This window comes from Polyodon spathula, chromosome 16, assembly GCF_017654505.1.
Source record: "Polyodon spathula isolate WHYD16114869_AA chromosome 16, ASM1765450v1, whole genome shotgun sequence".
NCBI classification, from domain to species: domain Eukaryota; kingdom Metazoa; phylum Chordata; class Actinopteri; order Acipenseriformes; family Polyodontidae; genus Polyodon; species Polyodon spathula.
In genome coordinates, this window is record NC_054549.1 from 22,286,951 (window position 1) to 22,308,424 (window position 21,474).

General features: G+C 39.7%; 2 protein-coding genes across 3 annotated transcripts in view; one reads left to right on the forward strand and one right to left on the reverse strand.

The window, feature by feature from the left end:
- The window catches only part of LOC121328498 (synapsin-1-like), a 58,466-nt gene that overhangs the window by 22,522 nt on the left and 14,470 nt on the right, over positions 1-21,474 (forward strand). The window lies entirely within an intron of this gene.
- LOC121328500 (metalloproteinase inhibitor 4-like) lies at positions 1,614-9,685 on the reverse strand. The gene is made up of 5 exons (XM_041273184.1): positions 9,597-9,685; positions 6,157-6,306; positions 4,711-4,808; positions 2,723-2,965; positions 1,614-2,176 (listed from the first exon to the last, which is right to left on the reverse strand). The coding sequence occupies exons 2-5, from the start codon at positions 6,278-6,280 to the stop codon at positions 2,003-2,005; spliced, it is 639 nt and encodes a 212-aa protein (XP_041129118.1). The 5' UTR covers positions 6,281-6,306; positions 9,597-9,685; the 3' UTR covers positions 1,614-2,002.

A 21,474-nucleotide genomic window follows, 5' to 3' on the forward strand; every position in this document is an offset into this window, starting at 1 on the left:
CCTGGGTGTACAACTCTCTTGACCGGACGTTTGGTTGGAAGCAATGATATAGCTGGTGTCTCTATTAATTTGTCTTAATTGTTGCTTTTGGGTGATGCATAGTTCACACCCTAGGCTCGTATCTTGTAAAGCACTTTGTGATGGTGGTCCACTGTGAAAGGTGCTATATAAAAATAGATTATTATTATAATTCAAATACCACACTCTAGCACAGGATTCCAGGTAGTTTTCGCCAGGAACTATTTGGCTGTCCATTTTGTTTACATTCCTTAATGGTACACAAACTTCTTTGACGTTGTACTGCAATGTGAAGTTAGCAGGCATGCTGCATGCAGCAGTGGGTGGTTATAAAACGCCCCCCTCAAGTGCTGTAACTTAGGGAAGCAGAAGCAGCAATGTAAACATAGGGAAGGCCTTTGTGTTTTTATTATACCGATGCATTTTACAGGGAAGATGTTTTATAGTAAGTACATTTTGAGATCCAAGCAGATCGTCCATCCAAGAAGAATGACAGGGAAACCAAGATTAAGAGAAAGTAAGGAGTCAGAGTGACGTTATCCAGCAACAAACTCCCCATCGCCGGTTGTGCTGCTTTCCTAGAGAAAAGAGAACATTTCAGGGGACCGCTCTACTTGTGAGATCTTGTGCTTATTAATATATTTAGAGGAGACGATCATCTGTTCAGAGATACCAGGGCGTTTAGCAAGTAAGGGGTCTGAGTGAGGAAGGATTACCCTAGTGCTGTAAATCATTTGTTGTTTCCATAATTTTTGTCAGTACTTTATTTCTCATGATGCGTTGCAGGGGGGCAGGTTAACCCTTTGCGGTCCTGTGTCGGACCAGATTCGACAATACAATTTTCCCTTTACAGTCCGATGTTGGATAGCTTTTTAAGATGTTATAGTAATAAAATAATGACTTGGATCGCATTATTGAGGAGTTTGGTGATAAAACGAGTGATCAGGAGAGGATTTATCAGTATTCACGTCTATAAAGAGGTATGTGAAAAATACAGCGAACAAGGGGTGGGGCAGGGCTGGAGATGCAGTACTGAGTATCCTTTGCTATGCAGTGCCTTTTAAACCTGTTTTGCTCTGAAAATATTTTAAGAATATTTTAAACAGCGCGTGACAAGCGCTGAATAAATGGACCGCTAAGGGTTAATGGTTACACTCTGGTTAGACCAGGAGACCTAGAATAAGGTCACATGACTTCTTTAAAATATTTTACCAAGCTTGGAACAGGTTAGGTTTTGATACCATTTTTATTGTGAATAAACAAAACAGTTTATGAAGAAATACAACAAAATCTCTTTTTTTAAAAAACTATAGAAAAATAAGAATTAAAATATACTGCTAATAATGCATTCAGTTCAGAAGATAGAATTTAGTTTAAATAGAACTGCATTCAGTGCAAAGAACTACATTTTTATTATTAAAACTGCCCTGGAAATAAAAAAAAAATAAAAAAATAAAAAATGAACGGTAACTCAAAAGTTCTTTCTTCTTTCTAATTGTAAACCTGACAATAAGTTGGTCCTAAATTATTCAAAGACAACAGCTTCAGTAAACGCAACTGATTAGCTTAATCGTAAGCAGGATCCAATAAACACATTTGTAATCAGTTGTTATTTTAATCAAAAAGGCACAGAAGTAACTAAGTAAATAGTTAGACGTGAGTTTTCCTTTCAGCACAGGATTCAGTTTTAATTATGACAGTCCTATCCCAATAACAATTTTTTAAAAATAGTAGCAAATAGCAGTGCAATTCTTTCTAGTATAAGTATGCTGCTATAAAATAAAATACAGCAGAACTGTAATCAAATTGCAATCCAAATGGTTTTCAAGTTACAGATAGGTAAAGTTTAAGTAGATTTTTTTTTTCAATTGCAAGACAGTTTTCTTAAAGGGAAGGAGGTTTAAGAAGCTCTGCCGTCCTCAAGCAGTAAAGCTGATCTTCATTATTGCAGTCGCTGTTACCGATTGGAAGCCATGTGCAGGACCTAGGCCTGCCGCGCCGGTTTCTGCACTGCCCAGCTACAGGTAGCGTCTCCCTTGTGAACGCAGGCGTACAGCTGGGCCTGCACGTGGTCCCAGTCACGAGAGAACAGGCCGTCCGTCCACAGGCACTCCGCTTCAGTGGACAGCGTGCAGGGGACAGAGTTACAAGCCGTGATCTGGTGGGGGACAGACAGGGACAACTGTTAGAGCAGGACAGACACAAAGACATTAATGAAGTTTGAGGACACGCTACTTAATTTTTTGGAGTATTTTTAACTGGCATCATCTACCTGTTATTTTAATTAACTTTACTTATAGTTGTTATGGTAACAAATTGCATAAATACAGCTTGTGTTCGGATTTTTTTTTTTTTGCCTTCTTAAAGAAACAGTTTGCAATAGAAGAAGTTTCTAATGCTCTATTCAATGCATCAAGAGGACTAGTGACTGGGTCAGACAGTTGAGCGAGAGATGGGAGTCATGTGACTTAGCTTGCCTATTATGCGAGTTCCGGCTGAACTACAGCACCTTCTCTCAATATGTCTCATTTTGTAACATTAACGTCACCTAAAGAATGGCGGGCATACTTTGCAAACGAGGTCCCATGTGCCTTTTTAAGACAAGGCTTTCACGTCAGCGAGACTCTCAGCATTGACGTTTGTTTCCGAGACCGTGTTTAACACTAGGCCTCAGCCTAGCCTGGGAGTAGAGTTCCGCACTCACCTTGCAGTCGCAGTTCTGCTTGTAGGTGTTCATGAGCCCTTTCTTCTGGGCAGGGCTCAGTTTGCTCCAGGGCTGGATGAAGCTGCACACAGTCACGGTCAGCTTGTCCCCCGCGGTTAGCATGCCAGAGAAGAGGAACTCCTTCTGCTTGGTGGCGTCGCTGGGCACGAACCCGCACAGGCCTCCGTCGTGAGGGGTGTAGATGTACTGCACATCTGACACGCTCTCAAAGCCTTTGTACATCTGTGAAACAAAACAAAAGAGAGAAATACAGTCAGGAAATTTAACCCTTTACGGTCCTATGTCGGACACAATTTTCCCTTTCCAGTCCGAAGACCTCAAGCACGGGTCTCTAGTCGTTTTTTCTCCAGAAAAACCTGAGAAAACCTTTCAATGGCTGAGTGAGACTGATAGGAGCCGAGAGAAGCCGAAAAAAAAGGGGGCGTATCTGAGCAATACAGATGTACAGTCCCTGCACCACAGAGATAACACAGACACAAACAAAGCAGATAGCTGCTTCTGCATCCGAATCCGAATATCACAGACATCTGCAGAGCTTTTTGAGATGTTATAGTAATAAAATAATGACTTGGATCACATTATTGAGGAGTTTGGTGATAAAACCAGTGATCAGGAGAGCATTTATCAGTATGCACGTCTATAAAGAGGTATGTGAAATATACAGGGAGCAAGGGCTGCGGCTTGGCTCTAGATACAGTACTGATGTCCTTTTGCTATGCAGGACCTTTAAAACCTGTTTTACTATGATTTTTTTTTTTTAAATAAACAGCACATGTGAAAATAAATTGGACCTGATGTGCCTTACAAGCGCTGAATAAATGGACCGCTAAGGGTTAAACCAGGGTTGGAATCAATTCCATCTCCTTTTTAAAATCCCCCCCCCCCCCCCCCCCCCCCCCCCCCCCCAATTTCTGTTCCCATTATTCCCTTTAACACAATTCCAATCAGCTTTTCAACAGTGGCAACAGATTCCTTCAATTGAAGTCACTGTTGCTTAGTCAATTAAATTGACTTCAGATGAAAGCAGCTGAACAAGTCGCATCAGTGTCTCCAAAATATTAATCCCCATTCCTTCGAATGAACTGGACTTGGGAATGGATTTAAAAAATAAAAATTGGAATTGAAATGCAGGAACTGATCCCAAGGCGGCCTTTCTGTTTAGTTAGTAAAAAGAGTTAAAAAAAAACAAACAAAAAAAAAAAAAAACACAATTTCAAAATAATAATTTATTTTACTGAAGCACAGCAGCAATTCCAACGTTAAATGGAAAAGTGACTTCAGCAATTACAATGCAAACCGTCTTTTTAAAAACTGCTGTGGCCAAGTCTATAATTACAAAGGTTACAGGGTCAAAAATATATGGAATAAAACACAACAAATTGTCGGGGTTTGAACAAAACTTTGAATAGCTGGGTCTTTAATGACACACAGCCAAGGCCCCAAACCATACAGCTTTATATTTAGAACAAAGGCTAACATTACAGAAACTGCACTTTAGAAATGTACCCTGAAATAAAGCGGCTGTTTTGACCTACTGTGTACGCAAACACATGTTTTGTGGATCTTCAAGTCTTGTTTATACCTCAGATTGCTTACTGTTAATGTAGTTATCCAAGGTATAGTTAAGGCTCTTTTGTTTTTCAACAGTTCAAATGTAGCTTTTTCACTCTTGATTCAAGTGATTGTGTTACAACTTTCGAGCTTGCCTGGAGCCTCCTAAGTGCCGGGAAAGCCTTTCGCATTCAAATCATGTGACAATGTGAGTTTTCCACTCTGCCCGCCAGCACTATTTTTTTAAGAAGGCTAAAAATGTTGACGAAGGCAACGGTGGACACAAACACAAAATAACACAGAGTGCACTGGCGCTTTGGAATGCACAATAATTCAGCAGCGGAATCTGGCTGGCATTTCATAAAACCGTAACTTTTATTTACCCCCCGACAGTGGGATGGGAAACAAAACAGTACCTTGGTTTGTTTAATCTCATAGCGCATCCACAGTCCTTCCCCGTCTGTACGGTTCTCCAAGTTCACCTCTTCAGAACCGACGATTTTTCCTCGGATCACTGCCAAGGGAAATAAAGAACACAGATTAGCAGGGAACAGAATCTCCCACTGAATACAGAGAGGGAGGAAACACTGACAAGAGACAATAGATGTTGAGTTTTTCGTATTCAGTGCTGCTGAGTGAACGGATCTCATTGTGGAATCTGGCTAAACCCTTAATTGTTAACATGCTCAATAGCAGGGAATTTAGAAACACTAATAAAGTCTTTTTCCAATGTCCTCCAGTCGAAACGTCTGTTGCTGAATTTTCGAAATACATTCAAACACAACGATGGCTGGGAGAGTCGCACAAATGGGAATTGCTAATCTTGTTCGAAGGAAAGTAATCCTGAAATGAACACAGTTGCAATCAATGCAATATCTAGTCTTTCCAGTTCCGCAACAGAACAAGCATATGTCAGGTTTTAACTTTTATTCAGCCCAATAAAAATCTTGATAAAGTCAGCTTATAATCATTTTTTTTCGACAGGTGATATTTGACTGTATACAGTATCTTTTCAGATTATAAAAAGGCATTTCCTTATGGGTGACAGGAGGGAGTGGAACATTTTTAAATCCACACAGTCTGCCTCACATCCTGACTGCAGAGGCTTGAAAAGAAATGGAAAGAATTTGAGGAGGGTAATAACAGCTGCCTGGTTGTGCTTGAATCCAGAGGAGGGAGGGAGAGAGGGAGCTTGAGGTTTCAAGTTTTGGGGTTCCTTATGTCTGGCCATAATATTCTCCAAAACAAACACCCTGGGCTGCTAGTTACAGACAGACAGTTGCGTCATAACAATGCTCAGTTGAAGAAGTGGTTTGCTTAGTTTTTTTTTTTTTTTTCTGCACTAGTCAGTACTTTGTTGTATGCATCTACTTACTACACATTTAAAAATAGTAACATTACATTTAGACAAGAGAGGAGGCTTTTCTCAAGGGCCTGTCTTATATCTTCCCTACCTGCGTCTGTGTGAAGCCGGCCTTTGTGAACTCTGCTTACAATCTGCTTACTCTGACAATACCAAGACAATATCAAGACCTTGGCATGTGTTATAACCTTGTTCCAGAAACAGAACATACACAAGGTCAAAATGTAGCCCGCTTTATCAGTTCCTTGTTTCTGTGTGTCCTGGGTTGGTTGAGCTGGAAAACATCCTCCAACAAATGCTTTCTTTACAGCAGCGTTGAACCAATATTTGTTTTACCTTCATTGATTCCTATAGATGTTGAATTGGAGCAAGCCTAGGGATAACTGCGTTCAGCAGTACAGCTTCATGGTTCAGCGTTGGACTTGTGCTGTTCTGTATCAAACTACTCAGATCGGCTAAAACAAAGTGTTAAACTACAGCGATGGTGCTTGGTACTCACCCACATCAGAGTTACAGAAAGCAGTCTGGGGGTGTTGGGGTCCACAGCTGCAGGCTTCAGTCAGCCCCCCAAACAACAGCGCTACAAGCACACTGGAATAAAGCATGCACCACTGGGAACTCATTCTGTTTTTCTGTTATAGGTGTCAACCTGCAACAAAATGTGGTTTAAATGATATTAGACTTTATATATATATGCAGGCACACTGCAACGGGATGAAGCTGCCAAGGCTGTAGAACGGGACCACAGCATGCCAGCTGAACTGTCCAATGGCAGTGCGGACAGACAGAAACTGTATAGGGCAGACAGTTGCATTAGGCTGCCGTTGGTAGCATGAGACCACAGTGTCCTAATATGCCCTCCCCAAATGATCTACCATTGCCATTAGAAGCAAGAGCCAGCGCCATCTAGTGATCTGCCACTTTAGGTCATGGTTTGTTTTGCTGGCAATGCACTAGATGTGCACTAGATGGTGCTGGTGTGTACTAATAGACATTGGGTGGATCTAGCCTACATATGTCTATAACAAGCAACTAGAGTGATTGCAGACATCATAAATCCATTTGAAGCGACTTAAATGAAATTATCAGCCAGGGGGTGTGTGCAAACCATAATGTGTCCAATGCATGAATCAGCCTTATTAAAAAACCTCAGACTGTATCGAACCAGACACGCCCAGAGAGGAATATTCATATACTTCCAAGCAGCACACTGACCTCTGCCAACACAAGATCACACAAGTAGGCTGGACTGGGAACTGCTGCATAAAGCCATGATCAGCAACAGCACTGCAATGCTTTCTTATTTCAGAGTATAGTGAAAGCACGGTAGAGCACACAGCTCTGGCCAAAGGTTTTGCATCACCCTATAGAATTAAAAAATTGTGCTACATAAAGTCAATTATTTCACAGTTTTTAAAACCGTGTGGTGTGAAATTTGAATTACAAAGCAGGAAGTTAGAAAACAATACTCCCCTTTATTAGAAAAAACAAGTCTCTGCAAATTATTATTGTTGTTTGCCTTTGCTATGTAATGGATTTTGTTTTTCACATGAAATGTGATCCGTTATCAAATTTCAAAAAAAGGTACCGTAACTGTCAAGTTACTGAAAACTGTAATCTGATTACAGTAACGAGTTACATGCAATCCAAAATGCTTTTGTTAGACTACCACAAAATAAAAGATACTAGAAAGCACAGTTTCACAAGCAAGCGAGAAAGCCAACCTTGTCTTAAACATCCCTTCTCTGCCATTCAGCCCTGGGCATCCTTCAAAACCAGGCAGTGATTATGAAATGTGTGGTTCGCTCGCAATGTCATCTACCCACAGGCATTTTGAGGTACAGTAAAACTGTGTAAGCCAGCAATGCTTGGGACCGGAAACTCAAGCCATATTATACTGCGTGTGGGTCTACAGTTACTGTAAAATCTAATATTGTACAAAAATTAAGGTAGAATTAAACTTTAAAAAAATGACAACCTAAGGGATATGTGCGTACAGAAGTGTGCAAATGTGTCAGAACACCCCATTGCATCTGTAGTTTTGATTTGCATAGGAAATCAAACCACTGGAATGAATCTTGGAAAATTGTCATAATACACAAAATAATGATTGTCTAATTGTCTAATTTAATTGATGACTTTAGTAGGCCACATGCGGAATTCATTTAAACTGGGACCAAACTTTAATTAGATGCCTAATTAAATCACAAATTGGTCTAACATTTTCACACACGAGTGCCTATTGTTTCCGTATCACTGATTGAAATCCTCAAACCCAGAAGTTTTCATGCAGGTAGGTATATAAAGGATAGAAATGATTGATGTTCGTAGAAATGTGCACACTGCTGTATTTACGCAGCTGCCTTGATTATAAACTTGAAAAAGAAAAATCACAGGACTTGGCGCAGACTTCTGAATAAAGCTGGATTCCAGAATAGACATGTTCTGTGTTGCAGAAGACAGCACACCATTAGTTTCAGTAGGCATTTTGTGAGTCATACAGAATACCGGTTTGTACGGTGCTTGCATTAGATGTGGTTTTACTGTATTAATAATGACTAAAGGTAATAGAAGCTAAAATAAAATGTTTTGATAGACTTACTCCATTCCTAAACCAATATGAAAACAAAGTCCTCACTGAAATCTGAATGTTTATCTCTAATTATAAGACCTGCACAATCTGATCAGCTTTAATGCTTAATACAAGTGTTTATCGCAAGTCTAATTGCCAGCCACAGCTTTAATTAAAAAGGTTTTCAGTCTGTCGGCTTGGTCTCATGTCATCGGAGTGGCTGTCTTTGTTACTGTCTGAATTTGCAAGCCCTGCAATTGGTTAGCCCCTCAACATCTGCACAGGCTTTGGAAAATGTGCCACACAGACCAGACCTCGCATTATGAAAACAGCAGCAACTCAGAGTTAGAGATCACAGTCAAACATGTTGGAGCAGCAACTCTGTGATGAAAAGTGGCAGACGTCCACCTGAATCGATAAACCTCGGTCACTTCTTTACAGGATATGTAGTAATAGAGGTATCTATCATTTGCATTGTGATACAAGACCAAAACAGCTCGCTGTACCATCCAGCTGTGGACAGGAGTTTTACATCACTTTGTTAGAACATTGACTATCAGTGATTTACATATTTCATATCATCATGTAAATCAATGAAAATAACACTCCATTGCTTGAGTAGTTTTCATTTGTTGTGCGCATTAAAACAATAGGCAAATTAGTGATTGTCTAATTTAACTGATGACTTTAATAGGCCACACATGCAATTAATTTAAAACAGAAAAAGAAAAGGAACGTGTAGCCACAAATGGTAAAATGCTGGAGACTTTAGAAGTTGCTTACCTAATTAAAAGCACAAAGCGGTCTAACGTTTTCACACAGGAGTCCCTACTGTTGCTATAGCACCGATTACTGGCCAAGAATTGAAATTCTCACACCCAGAGGTTTTCATGCAGGTAGGAATATATTACAAAGGACATAAATTATTAATCTTGAGGTGTTCCGATAGATTTGCACACTGCTGTATATTATACTTTTCCCAGCTAATTTAAAATGAAAGTATACTCTGATATTCTGGTTTATTTTGAAAGAATATTCGGTTCAATCTGAAAACAGTATTGAGCTCTAAAAAACTCTCTGTCTCTATGTCTACTCTCTGCTCCATTATTACAGTATTAGCAGCACTGCTAGCAGTATTAATCTAGTGTGTTAAGTTTGTTACAGTTGTCAGAAGAGCTGTTTAAATGCATCAGCAGTACAACTAAAATAAATAACAAAGTATCAAATACAATGAATATTCTAGTAATTATTCCCTAATATATAATTGAATATAATTCTAATAAAGAGTAAAACCTTTACTCATGCAACTTTTTTTAAATGCTAAACACTTTAAAAGAACGCATTGCTGATGTAAGAATTCGGCTTACCTTGTCTTTTCAGTCAGTCTGGTGATTGCAGTCAGCAGAGCTTCTTGTTTGAGACTTTAAAGAGACCAGGGTTCAGTATTTATTGTCAAAACCATGCCCCCTTCCAGAACAACCATTGGCTAACAGAAAAAAAAGGAGGAGCGAATCAGCTTCCGTTCCAGGCTTCTAGAACCAAATGACCTTCACAGTGAAGATTCCTTGAATTCCATTCTTGTACATCATGCCACTGTGCACGGGTGATTTATTTTTGTTTTACTTGTGATTAAATAGTTTGACTGTAAACTTAAGCAATAGTTGTCTGCATGGTTCATCGTTTATCATCACTGTATAATTCTCGCCTGTCAAACAAAAAGATACTGGATCTGCGATCTGGACTGCCAAAAATTTGTAAGAGGTGCCGTGGCTAAAGCAAAGATCTCTACACAGAGACTTTTGTACTAGGTCAGGCTGCAGGGCAAAGTATATACAGGTCTCTGAGATAGATTGCCATACATCCATTATCTGTATCTGCTTAATCCTATAGAGCAGTGATTCCCAACCCTGGTCCCGGGGACCCCCTGTGGCTGCTGGTTTTCATTCCAACCGAGCTCTCAATTACTTAATTAGACCTTTAACTGAACTGATAATTTGCTTAATTAGACCTTTTTAATTGTTCTCAACTCTTACAAAATTGCAGTTCAAGTTACTTATAAAATGTTATAGTTAACTTGAAATCTACATCTGTTTAAGATTTGAAAACAAGTAAAAAGCTCTATTTAAGATAATTATTAGTTCAATTAAAAGTTGAGTCAAGTAATTAGGAGCTCAGTTGGAATGAAAACCAGCAGACACGGGGTCCCCAGGACCAGGGTTAGGAAGCCCCCCTATAGAGGGTCGCGGTGAGCCTAACCTGGCGGACACAGGGCGCAAGGCGGGGCTACACCCTAGACAGGACGCCAGCTGAGATAGATACAATAAATAGAAAGATACCGGTAACAGTATACAATAAGCAGTGGCGCGACGAGGGGGCTGAGCAGGCTATACCCCCCCCCCAAACGAACCTAAAAAGGGCTACCAGACTGCGTGTTCTGTCTCCGTCTATATACGTCATTGCTTAACCATTGACACAAAAGCGAGGGGGTTATATATTTTTTTTATCGTGGAAAACTGTAAAAATGTTGACACTTGATTTTTACTAACTTCGTATAACACGTACGTCTGTAAACCTGACTAAAGTGATTTTATTTTATTTTTTTTCAGTTACGTTTCAGACGGACTTGCCTAGCCCCCACCCCCAAAATGTAATGGCGGTTGCTCCACTGGCAGTAAGGTTTATTATCGTGGTCGTGTTTTCAGCGTAAACTGCTTCATACCCCCCGATGATTTCTTTCTTCAACAGCACAGATGAAACATTCTTAACTACCTTAACCTAAACCTTAACTAACTGAATGTAACTGGCTATCTTTTTAGTTATGTAAAACCATTTCCTTGGTGGTTGATTAATTTTGCTGATTATTATTATTATTATTATTATTATTATAGCGTGAACAGGGGAAGGCAGCAGCAGAGCTGGTAGGTGACGTAATCACATACAGAGACATAAGCCTGATATACGCTCCTTGCAAAGGAGCCGGCTCGTTTGTCGTGGTCGTGGGTTGGCGCCTGCCCTCCGCCTATGTGTGGATTGCCTCGCCCTGTGTGATGCGCCTGCCTGCGGGAACCGAGATCGCTACATTGGTGTCAGAGGTGGATGCAGGTACCCCGGCACGCACTCGTAGGACTGTAGCCTGGTGAGCAAGTCCAGGGCGCACTTGCGGCTGGCAGGGGAGGGTGTAGCGTGCACGGGGCAAGGCAGCAGCAGGGCTGGTAGGTGACGTAATCACATACAAAGACATAAGCCCGATATACACTCCTTGCAAGGAGCCAGCACATTTGTACAACGATATCGGCACTATGCTTTAGTGTGGGAGGTCCTGGGTTCGTGCCCGCCCTCCGCCTGTGTGTGGATTGCCTTGCCCTGTGTGATGCGGCTGCCTGCGTTAACTGAGATTATTATTATTATTATTATTATTATTATAATGACCATTGCTTTATGCAGCAGCACACTCTTTTAATTTGAACTGCGTTACACACATTCCAGTTTTTTTCGCTACTTCTATCGCACATCTCCTGTTCTCGTCTCGCGGGACTCGCACGCCGTTATATTTTCGGATGTTTTGATCTGTGTTGTCGCCTAAACTGGGCAAGTGAGGACACTGCAGCAATAATCTTTAGAAACGTATAACATTTAATATCCCCGTGTTATGTGATAACAATGCAAACCTTTCGTACCACATAAAAAGAAAACTAAAAAAAAACAACAAAAAAAAAAAAAACATCAAGGCGAGCTAGCAGCTGAGTGAGTCATGTGATGTGCCCCAGCACAAATTAAGCACTAGATCTGGCACATATGTACCCCCTTGCATTTACCATGGTTTGCCATGCCTCTCTATGCTTTGCCATGCTTTCACCGTGCTTTATTACACTGCAGTGGATGTAACAAATAGTACAGTAGTACATTTGTTCTGTGTTTTTCTTACTGCTGTATCTCATACAGCCACTAGGGGCAGAGTGTTACAGGGGAACTGAGAGATGTGTCTGAGAGCTCTGCTGGGACCACAGTGACTCTAAACAACATGAAGACTATATAATTTTTCATAACCCTGACATTTATACCTTGATCAAGTTGTTTTTTTAAGGCATGGATGTCAGAGCTTTACAACCTCAATATCAAAATGACTAGTGTAGACACTGTACTAAACACAGCACTTCATGTAATGATTATTATTTTTTTAAATGTCTGTCTTGTTTTTTTTTTAACTGTGAAACAGCTTGTGAACTATATTTGCCTTTGTTTACATAGTAAATTATTAGTCTATCAGATCTCTATAAACCAGACAAATTATTCGTTGAATAATATTTCCAGTACTTTTGGTTTGTACATAACTTTTTGTGTTGTCATCGCCAGTGCTGTAGTCTTAAATCTGAAGGTATGGGAATGCCAAGAATTATTATACGAATGTATTTGTATACTGAACTGCTAGTCACACATATAATAGGTCCTGCATTTATCTAATTTCCACTGTGTCTTTTTCCACCTGATCAGACAGAAAATGCTGAGTGCAGTTAACCTTAATCAAATAGCTGCCACGCCTTCCTTTTACCTTACTGCGCTTGCGTGATCTGCTTTTTCCCCAGTCTACTGTTTCCCTACGCTACTATGTCTGCGGGTGTCAGTAGCTGTATTTGTGTTTGTGTCCACAGTCGTGGTCGGTGCGCTGTCTGTTGCTGTTGTCTTCGTCAGCATTTTTAGCTTCTTAAAGAAGTAGTTTGCAATAGAAGATGTTCCTAATGCTCATTTCATCGCATCAAGAAGACTATTGACCGAGTCAGACAGGAGTGCGGGAGATGGGACTCATGGGACTTAGCTTGACTATCATCAAATAAATGACACAATCCCTATTTTGCCTACTTTGGCCATGTTCTAATTTTCAGTTCCAGTGGTTTGATTTAATTTCCACAGCAAGTCAAAACTACAAAAGCAATGGGTATTGAAAGATTCCTTATGGAAGATACTTCTGGTGGAAAAAGCCCCACGTCTTACATATAACCTAGAGTACAATCATGTATTTTGTTTTCAGCGGAAATAGAAACAGTGAAGTCATAGCCTTGGCGTACACGTCTAGATATTTTTTAAGAGCCCAGAACTGCACCACAATAGACATTCTGGTTCCAGGCAGTAGACCAAGTGACCACAATTGTACGCCCAGTTTGAAAATTTAAAATCTAGGGGCATACATTTGGGGGTTTCTGGTAAAACTTCAGTGACGCACCATTGCGTGTGTGTCACGCACAAAACCCATTTGCACGCCATTCCCGTAAACACCCTCTTCATATTTTAAGGTGAAAAAATTACTAGCATGCTTAAAATGTCATTAAAAAACTCCTGTTTTACTTAAGAAAAAAAGTGTGTAATTGACATCTGTGAATAATTACATAAAGGGTGTCCAAAGCTAGTGCTTCCACTCCTGGTCTTTGCTCCAACCCTGTTGTAAATTGTTTAATTGAACCATCCAGACCCTAAAGTAGTTCTTTATATAATTTTACCTGTAAAACCTGCAGTGGAATAATGGCCCTCCAGGATTGTGATTGGACACCACTGAATTATTGAAAAATAAACCTACCATGGACAAATGTATGATATACAGATGGGCGGATAGACATGGACTCTGATGTGAATGACACTACCAGTGCTAAAGGCGGTCAAGTTCCCTCGCTTTTGGATAAGCGAATGTTGAATCTTGTTTAACCCTTTCAGCCCTGATGGTTCCTCATCTGTCGGAAGTGACGTTGGAACCTTGCGGGACTCCTAGGTCCCAGGCTGAGGTAGTGTATAAATATACAGTACTGTGCAAAAGTTTTAGGCAGGTGTGAAAAAATGCTGTAAAGTAAGAATGCTTTAAAAAATAGACATGTTAATAGTTTATATTTATCAATTAACAAAATGCAAAGTGAGTGAACAGAAGAAAAATCTAAATCAAATCCATAGTTGGTGTGACCACCCTTTGCCTTCAAAACAGCAGCAATTCTTCTAGATACACTTGCACAAAGTCAGGGATTTTGTAGGCGTATAGTCAGGCGTATGATTAAACAATTATACCAAACAGGTGCTAATGATCATCAATTCAATATGTAGGTTGAAACACAATCATTAACTGAAACAGAAACAGCTGTGTAGGAGGAATAAAACTGGGTGAGGAACAGCCAAAATCAGCTAACAAGGTGAGGTTGCTGAAGACAGTTTACTGTCAAAAGTCATACACCATGGCAAGACTGAGCACAGCAACAAGATACAAGGTAGTTATACTGCATCAGCAAGGTCTCTCCCAGGCAGAAATTTCAAGGCAGACAGGGTTTTCCAGGTGTGCTGTCCAAGCTCTTTTGAAGAAGCACAAAGAAACGGGCAACGTTGAGGACCGTAGACGCAGTGGTCGGCCAAGGAAACTTACTGCAGCAGATGAAAGACACATCATGCTTACTTCCCTTTGCAATCGGAAGATGTCCAGCAATGCCATCAGCTCAGAATTGGCAGAAAACAGTAGGACCCTGGTACACCCATCTATTGTCCGGAGAAGTGTAGTCAGAAGTGGTCTTCATGGAAGACTTGAGGCCAAAAAGCCATACCTCCGACGTGGAAACAAGGCCAAGTGACTCAACTATGCATGAAAACAAAGGAACTGGGGTGCAGAAAAATGGCAGCAGGTGCTCTGAACTGATGAGTCAAAATTTGAAATATTTGGCTGTAGCAGAAGGCAGTTTGTTCGCCGAAGGGCTGGAGAGTGGTACATGAATGAGTGTCTGCAGGCAACAGTGAAGCATGGTGGAGGTTCCTTGCAAGTTTGGGGCTGCATTTCTGCAAATGGAGTTGGGGATTTGGTCAGAATGAATGATCTCCTCAATGCTGAGAAGTACAGGCAGATACTTACCCATCATGCGATACCATCAGGGAGGCATCTGATTGGCCCCAAATTTATTCTGCAGCATGACAACGACCCCAAACATACAGCGAAAGTCATTAAGAACTATCTTCAGCGTAAAGAAGAACAAGGAGTCCTGGAAGTGATGGTATGGCCCCCACAGAGCCCTGATCTCAACATCATCGAGTCTGTCTGGGATTACATGAAGAGAGAGAAGCAACTGAGGCTGCCTAAATCCACAGAAGAACTGTTTGGGCCAACCTACCTTCTGAGTTCCTTCAAAAACTGTGTGCAAGTGTACCTAGAAGAATTGATGCCTTTTTGAAGGCAAAGGGTGGTCACACCAAATATTGATCTGATGTAGATTTTTCTTCTGTTCACTCACTTTGCATTTTGTTAATTGATAAATATAAACTATTAACGTCTATGTCTATTTTTGAAAGCATTCTTACTTTACAGCATTTTTCACACCTGCCTAAAACTTTTAAACAGTACTGTATGTAAAAATAATAATAAATAAATAAATAATAGTAATGGTGTTCTGTTTTCCCTAACCCTTTTCTAATGATATTACATAAGCTTAACAAAAATAATTGAGGACTGAAAGGGTTCAGGGTAAAGTCAGACAAATAAACTTAAAATGACCACATGTGGGCAAAAGAATTATGCCCTGTATTAGTTCCATTAAAGGTGAAATCACTTCCATAGACAGTACTTGGAGGTATGATTCTCATCTTATATACCAGAGGTGGCCAACCTTCGTCAATGGAGAGCTGCAGGGTCTTTTAGTTTTTTTTATTTTATTGTGTTGCTACAACTGTTTACATAAGGTGAATGTGGTGCTTTAATTTATTTTATTTTATTTTTTTTATACGTTTTGACCGCTTTTTTAAACTTTTAAATTGCATTCACTGTCTCAAGATGGCTTCCCATGTACACACATAGACATCTCAGAACTACATTTCCCATCATCCTCTTGCTCACATATGTAACTGAGATGGATTTACCAGTGAGCAGGAGGATGATGGAAAATGTAGTCCTGAGAGGTCCACCTTACGTAAACAGTTGTAGCAACACATGGGAACATGTAACACAATAAAATAAAACGGTCCTTATGTACCCTTTAACTTGTCAACACTTTACTAAAAAAAAAAGAAAGAAAAAAAAAAGTCTGGTCATAGCCATTCTTTGATGATTTTAAAAACCTGCAGTATTGTGGCTCTCCAGGACCAGGGTTGGCCCCCTCAGTTATAGATCCTTGTCCATTGTACTTTCAGATGCTTTAGTTCTGTGAGATTTTGTGTGGTCGTTTCGTAGGCTTCTATAAAAGAGACTTGGTTTCTAGAAATGACGTCTGTGTTAGGGTTGTTGGAAAGCCCTGTCTCAGAGGTAAAGTGAGGTTGTGAACCCATGAAGGAGTTTTTATGGGAAATGTGTAGGCCTTATTGGAAAAAAAATACTTTAAAGTCTCAGTTTACACACCAGTAATAGGAGAGCTTTGTTTTAGATTTGGGAACGCAGTTATCAGAGAATAAAAACACAAGGGACCTTTTCAGTGGATTCCAGGATGTTTACTGAATTGTCCCAGAGTTTAGCCTGCTGTGGATTCAACATTACTGGAAGAAAAGAAAGAAAGAAAGAAAGAAAAAGAAAGCGCAGAGTGTGGAAGGCAGTTGGTTTGAGGAGCTCAGTGGTTAGATAAAGAAAGCACTGGGCTGCAGTGTGGAAGGCAGTGGGTTTGAGGAGCTCAGTGGTTAGATAAAGAAAGCGCTGGGCTGCAGTGTGGAAGGCAGTGGGTTTGAGGAGCTCAGTGGTTAAATAAAGAAAGCGCTGGGCTGCAGTGTGGAAGGCAGTGGGTTTGAGGAGCTCAGTGGTTAGATAAAGAAAGCGCTGGGCTGCAATGTGGAAGGCAGTGGGTTTGAGGAGCTCAGTGGTTAGATAAAGAAAGAAAGAAAGAAAGAAAGAAAGAAAGAAAGAAAGAAAGAAAGAAAGAGCGAGCTGTCTTTTTCATGAATTCCACATACTGTAAATCAGTCATTTTAATCTACTTTACCATGAAACCTAAATTTAAACCTAAGTCTTCACTTATCATTAAACTACTCACTGCCATTTCTTATTCTGTATGACATGCTGTGGATATTAGTTAATGGTCTTTGGATGGAGGTTTCTGATATACTTGCTTACCATCTGTGTCCAATTATCATTTTTGTAACCCAGCCTAGCATTCCGCAGTACACTGTACAACAAGTACGGTGTCTCTCAAGAACGTCTTTCTGAACTGTCTCATGACTGAGGCAGTAAAATCATCATGTTTACTACAGCATGTAAACTGAGCTATTGGAGGGATAATTCAATTACCAGTCACCAAGAAACTGAATTTCAACACTGCCGAGTGCTCTTAGTAGTATAGGAAAGAGATCTCTACTCAACACTGCAAAGTGCTCTAGTATTGTAGCAAATAGAAGTCCACTCAGCACTGAGTGAGTAAGTGAATCTAATACAAGTTGAAGTTGACTGATGTGGGTAGGGACTTCTCGTAAAGATTTAAAATACACCCCTGTCTCTCTTAACTGCCAGAGTGTTTTATTTTTTCTATTGCAACTTACAGTAAAAGCATAAGAAACTTGTTATCCATTAAAAAACAATTATCTTGATTGGAGTTTCATCCTGAAGTTTCCTGTGTTTGAAAAGCCTTTGTGTCGTCTCACAGAGTGAAAAATGAGGCTGTCAAAATGATGTTTTTAGACTTTGACTAATTTCCCAACCTCCTGTGTTACGGGAAAGAGAGTGCATGATAAATGGAACTGACACCTAGTGATAACAAAGAGCAACATGGCTAACAACAAAACAACGTACCATTTCATTTTCTTTGCATTTCCCCCTTACTGCATTATATTACAGGAGTACTAAAGCATAGTGGAAACACAGTAGAGCACGGTAAAGCATAGGCAAGCATTACAAAGCACATAGAGGTCTGGTAAAGCATAGGGAAGCATTGTAAAGCACAGAGAGGTCTGGTAAAGCATAGGGAAGCATTGTAAAGCCAAGAGGTATGGTAAAGAATAGGGAAGCATTGTAAAGCACAGAGAGGTCTGGTAAAGCATAGGGAAGCATTGTAAAGCACAGTGTGGTAAAGCATAGGGAAGTATTGTAAAGCACAGAGAGATATGGTAAAGCATAGGGAAGCATTGTAAAGCCAAGAGGTATGGTAAAGAATAGGGAAGCATTGTAAAGCACAGAGAGGTCTGGTAAAGCATAGGGAAGCATTATAAAGCACAGAGAGGTCTGGTAAAGCACAGGGAAACATTGTAAAGCACAGATAGGTATCGTAAAGCATAGGCAAGCACTGTAAAGCACAGAGAGGTATGGTAAAGCGTAGATTACAAAACAAAGCATTGCAAACTAACCCATTTCCATAGTAAAAGCACAGCAAAGTGTAACAAAGCACAGTGAAAGCATTGGTAAAGCATAGGGAAGCATTGTAGAGGACAGAGAGGTCTGGTAAAGCATAGGAAAGCATTGTAAAGCACAGAGAGGTCTGGTAAAGCATAGGGAAGCATTGTAAAGCACAGAGAGGTCTGGTAAAGCATAGGAAAGCATTGTAAAGCACAGAGAGGTCTGGTAAAGCATAGGGAAGCATTGTAATACACAGAGAGGTCTGGTAAAGAATATTATAAAACTATGATAAATGCATAGTGTAAACAAGGGAAATTCTTGTGAGAACTGCAAAATTACTGTTTGTATTTAATGAGGTGAACTTTTATCAGGGGATCGATATAAATTAAAATAAAAACATAAATATCAGAGCAAGAGAAGCATTTAAAATGTTTGCAAACAGCTCTGGTATGAAAAGGGAAAGCCATTCTAATTGCACGATACATTCCCAGGGCTTAATGCATCTTGTTAAGAGCGTCTGTATGCATTACACCAGATCAAATGACATCATTTTTCATGAGTGTGTTTACTCCTGCCCTCCAGTCATTTCTTCATCAAAGCTTCCAGTCAGATCGCAGGAGAGGGGGAAATAGCACAGCCAGGGTCGGTGAGTCAGAGGGGTTTCAAAACGCCTTACTGGCCCCCCATTTTCTCAGCCAAGGCTTTCACAGGAAGTTGTCACATTTCATTACTACTGACAGCAGTTACTGCTGAGCACTTTCCATCTGTTTTAATGGGATGTTATTAAACTTACAGAACTGAAGCATCATTTTCACTTACAGTGAATGTGTTTACCTCTTAAAAAAACTATATCTGTTTGTAAAAGAAAGTAAAATATCCCAAGTGCATGCCTTGGCAAGTATATCATGTATGAAACTTCTGTTGATAGTAAGACCAACTAATAACATTTTAAAATCAAAACGGTATTAAATTAGACATCCTGGATGCTGTAGATCATACAGGGTTCAGCTTCAAACTTTCAGTGTTGGGCAAAACCTCACTTTAATCTGTGACCTAAAGTGGCTGCCATATTGGGGTCATGTGACTTTTGAAGTTTGATCTCCATAGAAACAGTGTACTGGTGACACGGCATTCTTGCATCTCCTGACATATCACTGACCACGTGATTTGACAAAAGAGACTATATTTTCAAAGCATTTATTCCAGTCTAATTAACATATATATATATATATATATATATATATATATATATATATATATATATATATATATATATATATATATATATTTTTTTTATTATTATTTTTATTTTTTTAAGCGGTATAACACCCGATCAATTTTACAAAACTAAGACCAATATTTCAGTATTTCAAGTCTCCTTAAGTGATCTCAAGGTGTTTTGTTTTTGCATTATGTAACGTTTACATTAAAATCTCATGCTGTAGACTAGTCATGAAAGCTCAGACTAGACAACACTACTGTATTATATTACGCTACATTCTTTGGCCTCACCTCTGGAGGTACACCTGCCCATAAATTAGCTTGCAGATAAGTGGAGAGGCTGACTGTAGGGAAGCCAGGGGCAGGGGGGCAGGAGAGCTGCCCTCCTCTGTTAGACAAAGCCAAAAAGCAGACAGAGGCTGGAGAGGAGGAGGCGCACAGTGGGAACGTAATGGATTGAGGTAAGAATATAAATCTATTCCTTGCCGATCGCTGGACGTATTGTTTATCAAAGAACAAATAAGATACTAGCTATTCAATTGACGATTTGTTCTGCTATTGGAAGAAACTAAAAGATGCTTGATGTTTATGTAATTTGATCCCAGGTAAAAAAGAGCTTAATTGATTTTGGAGGAAACACATTGAAAATATGGTCCTGGCTCTTTAGGGTTGGCACACTGTTCATTGCAGGAGGGGTCCAGTTCATAGCAACCTTTTAACGTGTATGTCAAAGTTTCCTGCCTATATTCTTTCAATAGAGCAGACTTCACTTTTACTTTAGTCCAGTGTTGAAACAAGCATCGGAGAGCAAGAATCGGCAACACTTTACATTGAGTGCCTCTAACTACTGTGTATTTAGGTACACTGAGCAAAAATATAAACACAACATGTAAAGTGTTGCTTCCATGTTTCATGAGCTGAAATAAAAGATCCCAGAAATTTTCTGATCCACGCCCCTACCTTTTTTTTTTTTTTTTTTTAGGTATCATTGACCAACAGATGCATATCTGTATTCCCAGACATGTGAAATCCATAGATTAGGGCCTAATGAATTTATTTCAATTGACTCATTTCCTTATGAACTGTAACTCAGTAAAATCTTTGAAATTGTTGCATGTTGCGTTTATATTTTTGTTCAGTATAGTAGTAAATACTATGCATAGTTACAATGTACTTAATGTGTACATTTTATGCACGATATAACCCTAACCCTATTCCTAAACCTAACTCTACTAACCCTAACTCTAACCCTTTTCTGACACAATTGTGTACTTACATATATTATGCAAAAAGATTTCCACGTTTAAGGGCAAATAAGGACCTTTTTATTTTATTGTGTTACATGTTCCCATGTGTTGCTACAACTGTTTACGTAAGATGTGTGTGTTGTTTAAATTTTATTTTGTTTTGCATTCTCTGCCTCAAGATGGCTTACCATGTATCCACATGGACCTCTCAGAACTACATTTTAAAAGTTGAAAAAAGTGGTCAAAAAGTTTAAAAAAAAACACATGGGAACATATAACACAATAAAATAAAAAGGTCCTTATGTACATTGCAACTGCACACATGTATTTACCAAGTAACTACTAGGGAAATGCACTACACTTAGAGACACTCCTGGAAAATGTTGCCCAATAATCTTCCTTGAAATCCTGTGTGTTGCAATAATGACACATTTATGCAGAGGCCGTTCTTGAATGTATTGTCAAGATGACCAGATTAACAATCTGACAATAACATTTTTGTAACCCATTGGTTTCCAA

What these genes read in the sequence shown, in the direction of transcription:
- LOC121328500 (XM_041273184.1), bottom strand. Translation starts at nt 6,280, where the DNA reads ATGAGTTCCCAGTGGTGCATGCTTTATTCCAGTGTGCTTGTAGCGCTG. An exon ending in ATGAGATTAAACAAACCAAG is followed by an intron (nt 2,966 to 4,710) that starts GTACTGTTTTGT and finishes TTTGTTTCACAG; the next exon opens with ATGTACAAAGGCTTTGAGAG. An exon ending in AGCAGAACTGCGACTGCAAG is followed by an intron (nt 2,177 to 2,722) that starts GTGAGTGCGGAA and finishes GTCCCCCACCAG; the next exon opens with ATCACGGCTTGTAACTCTGT.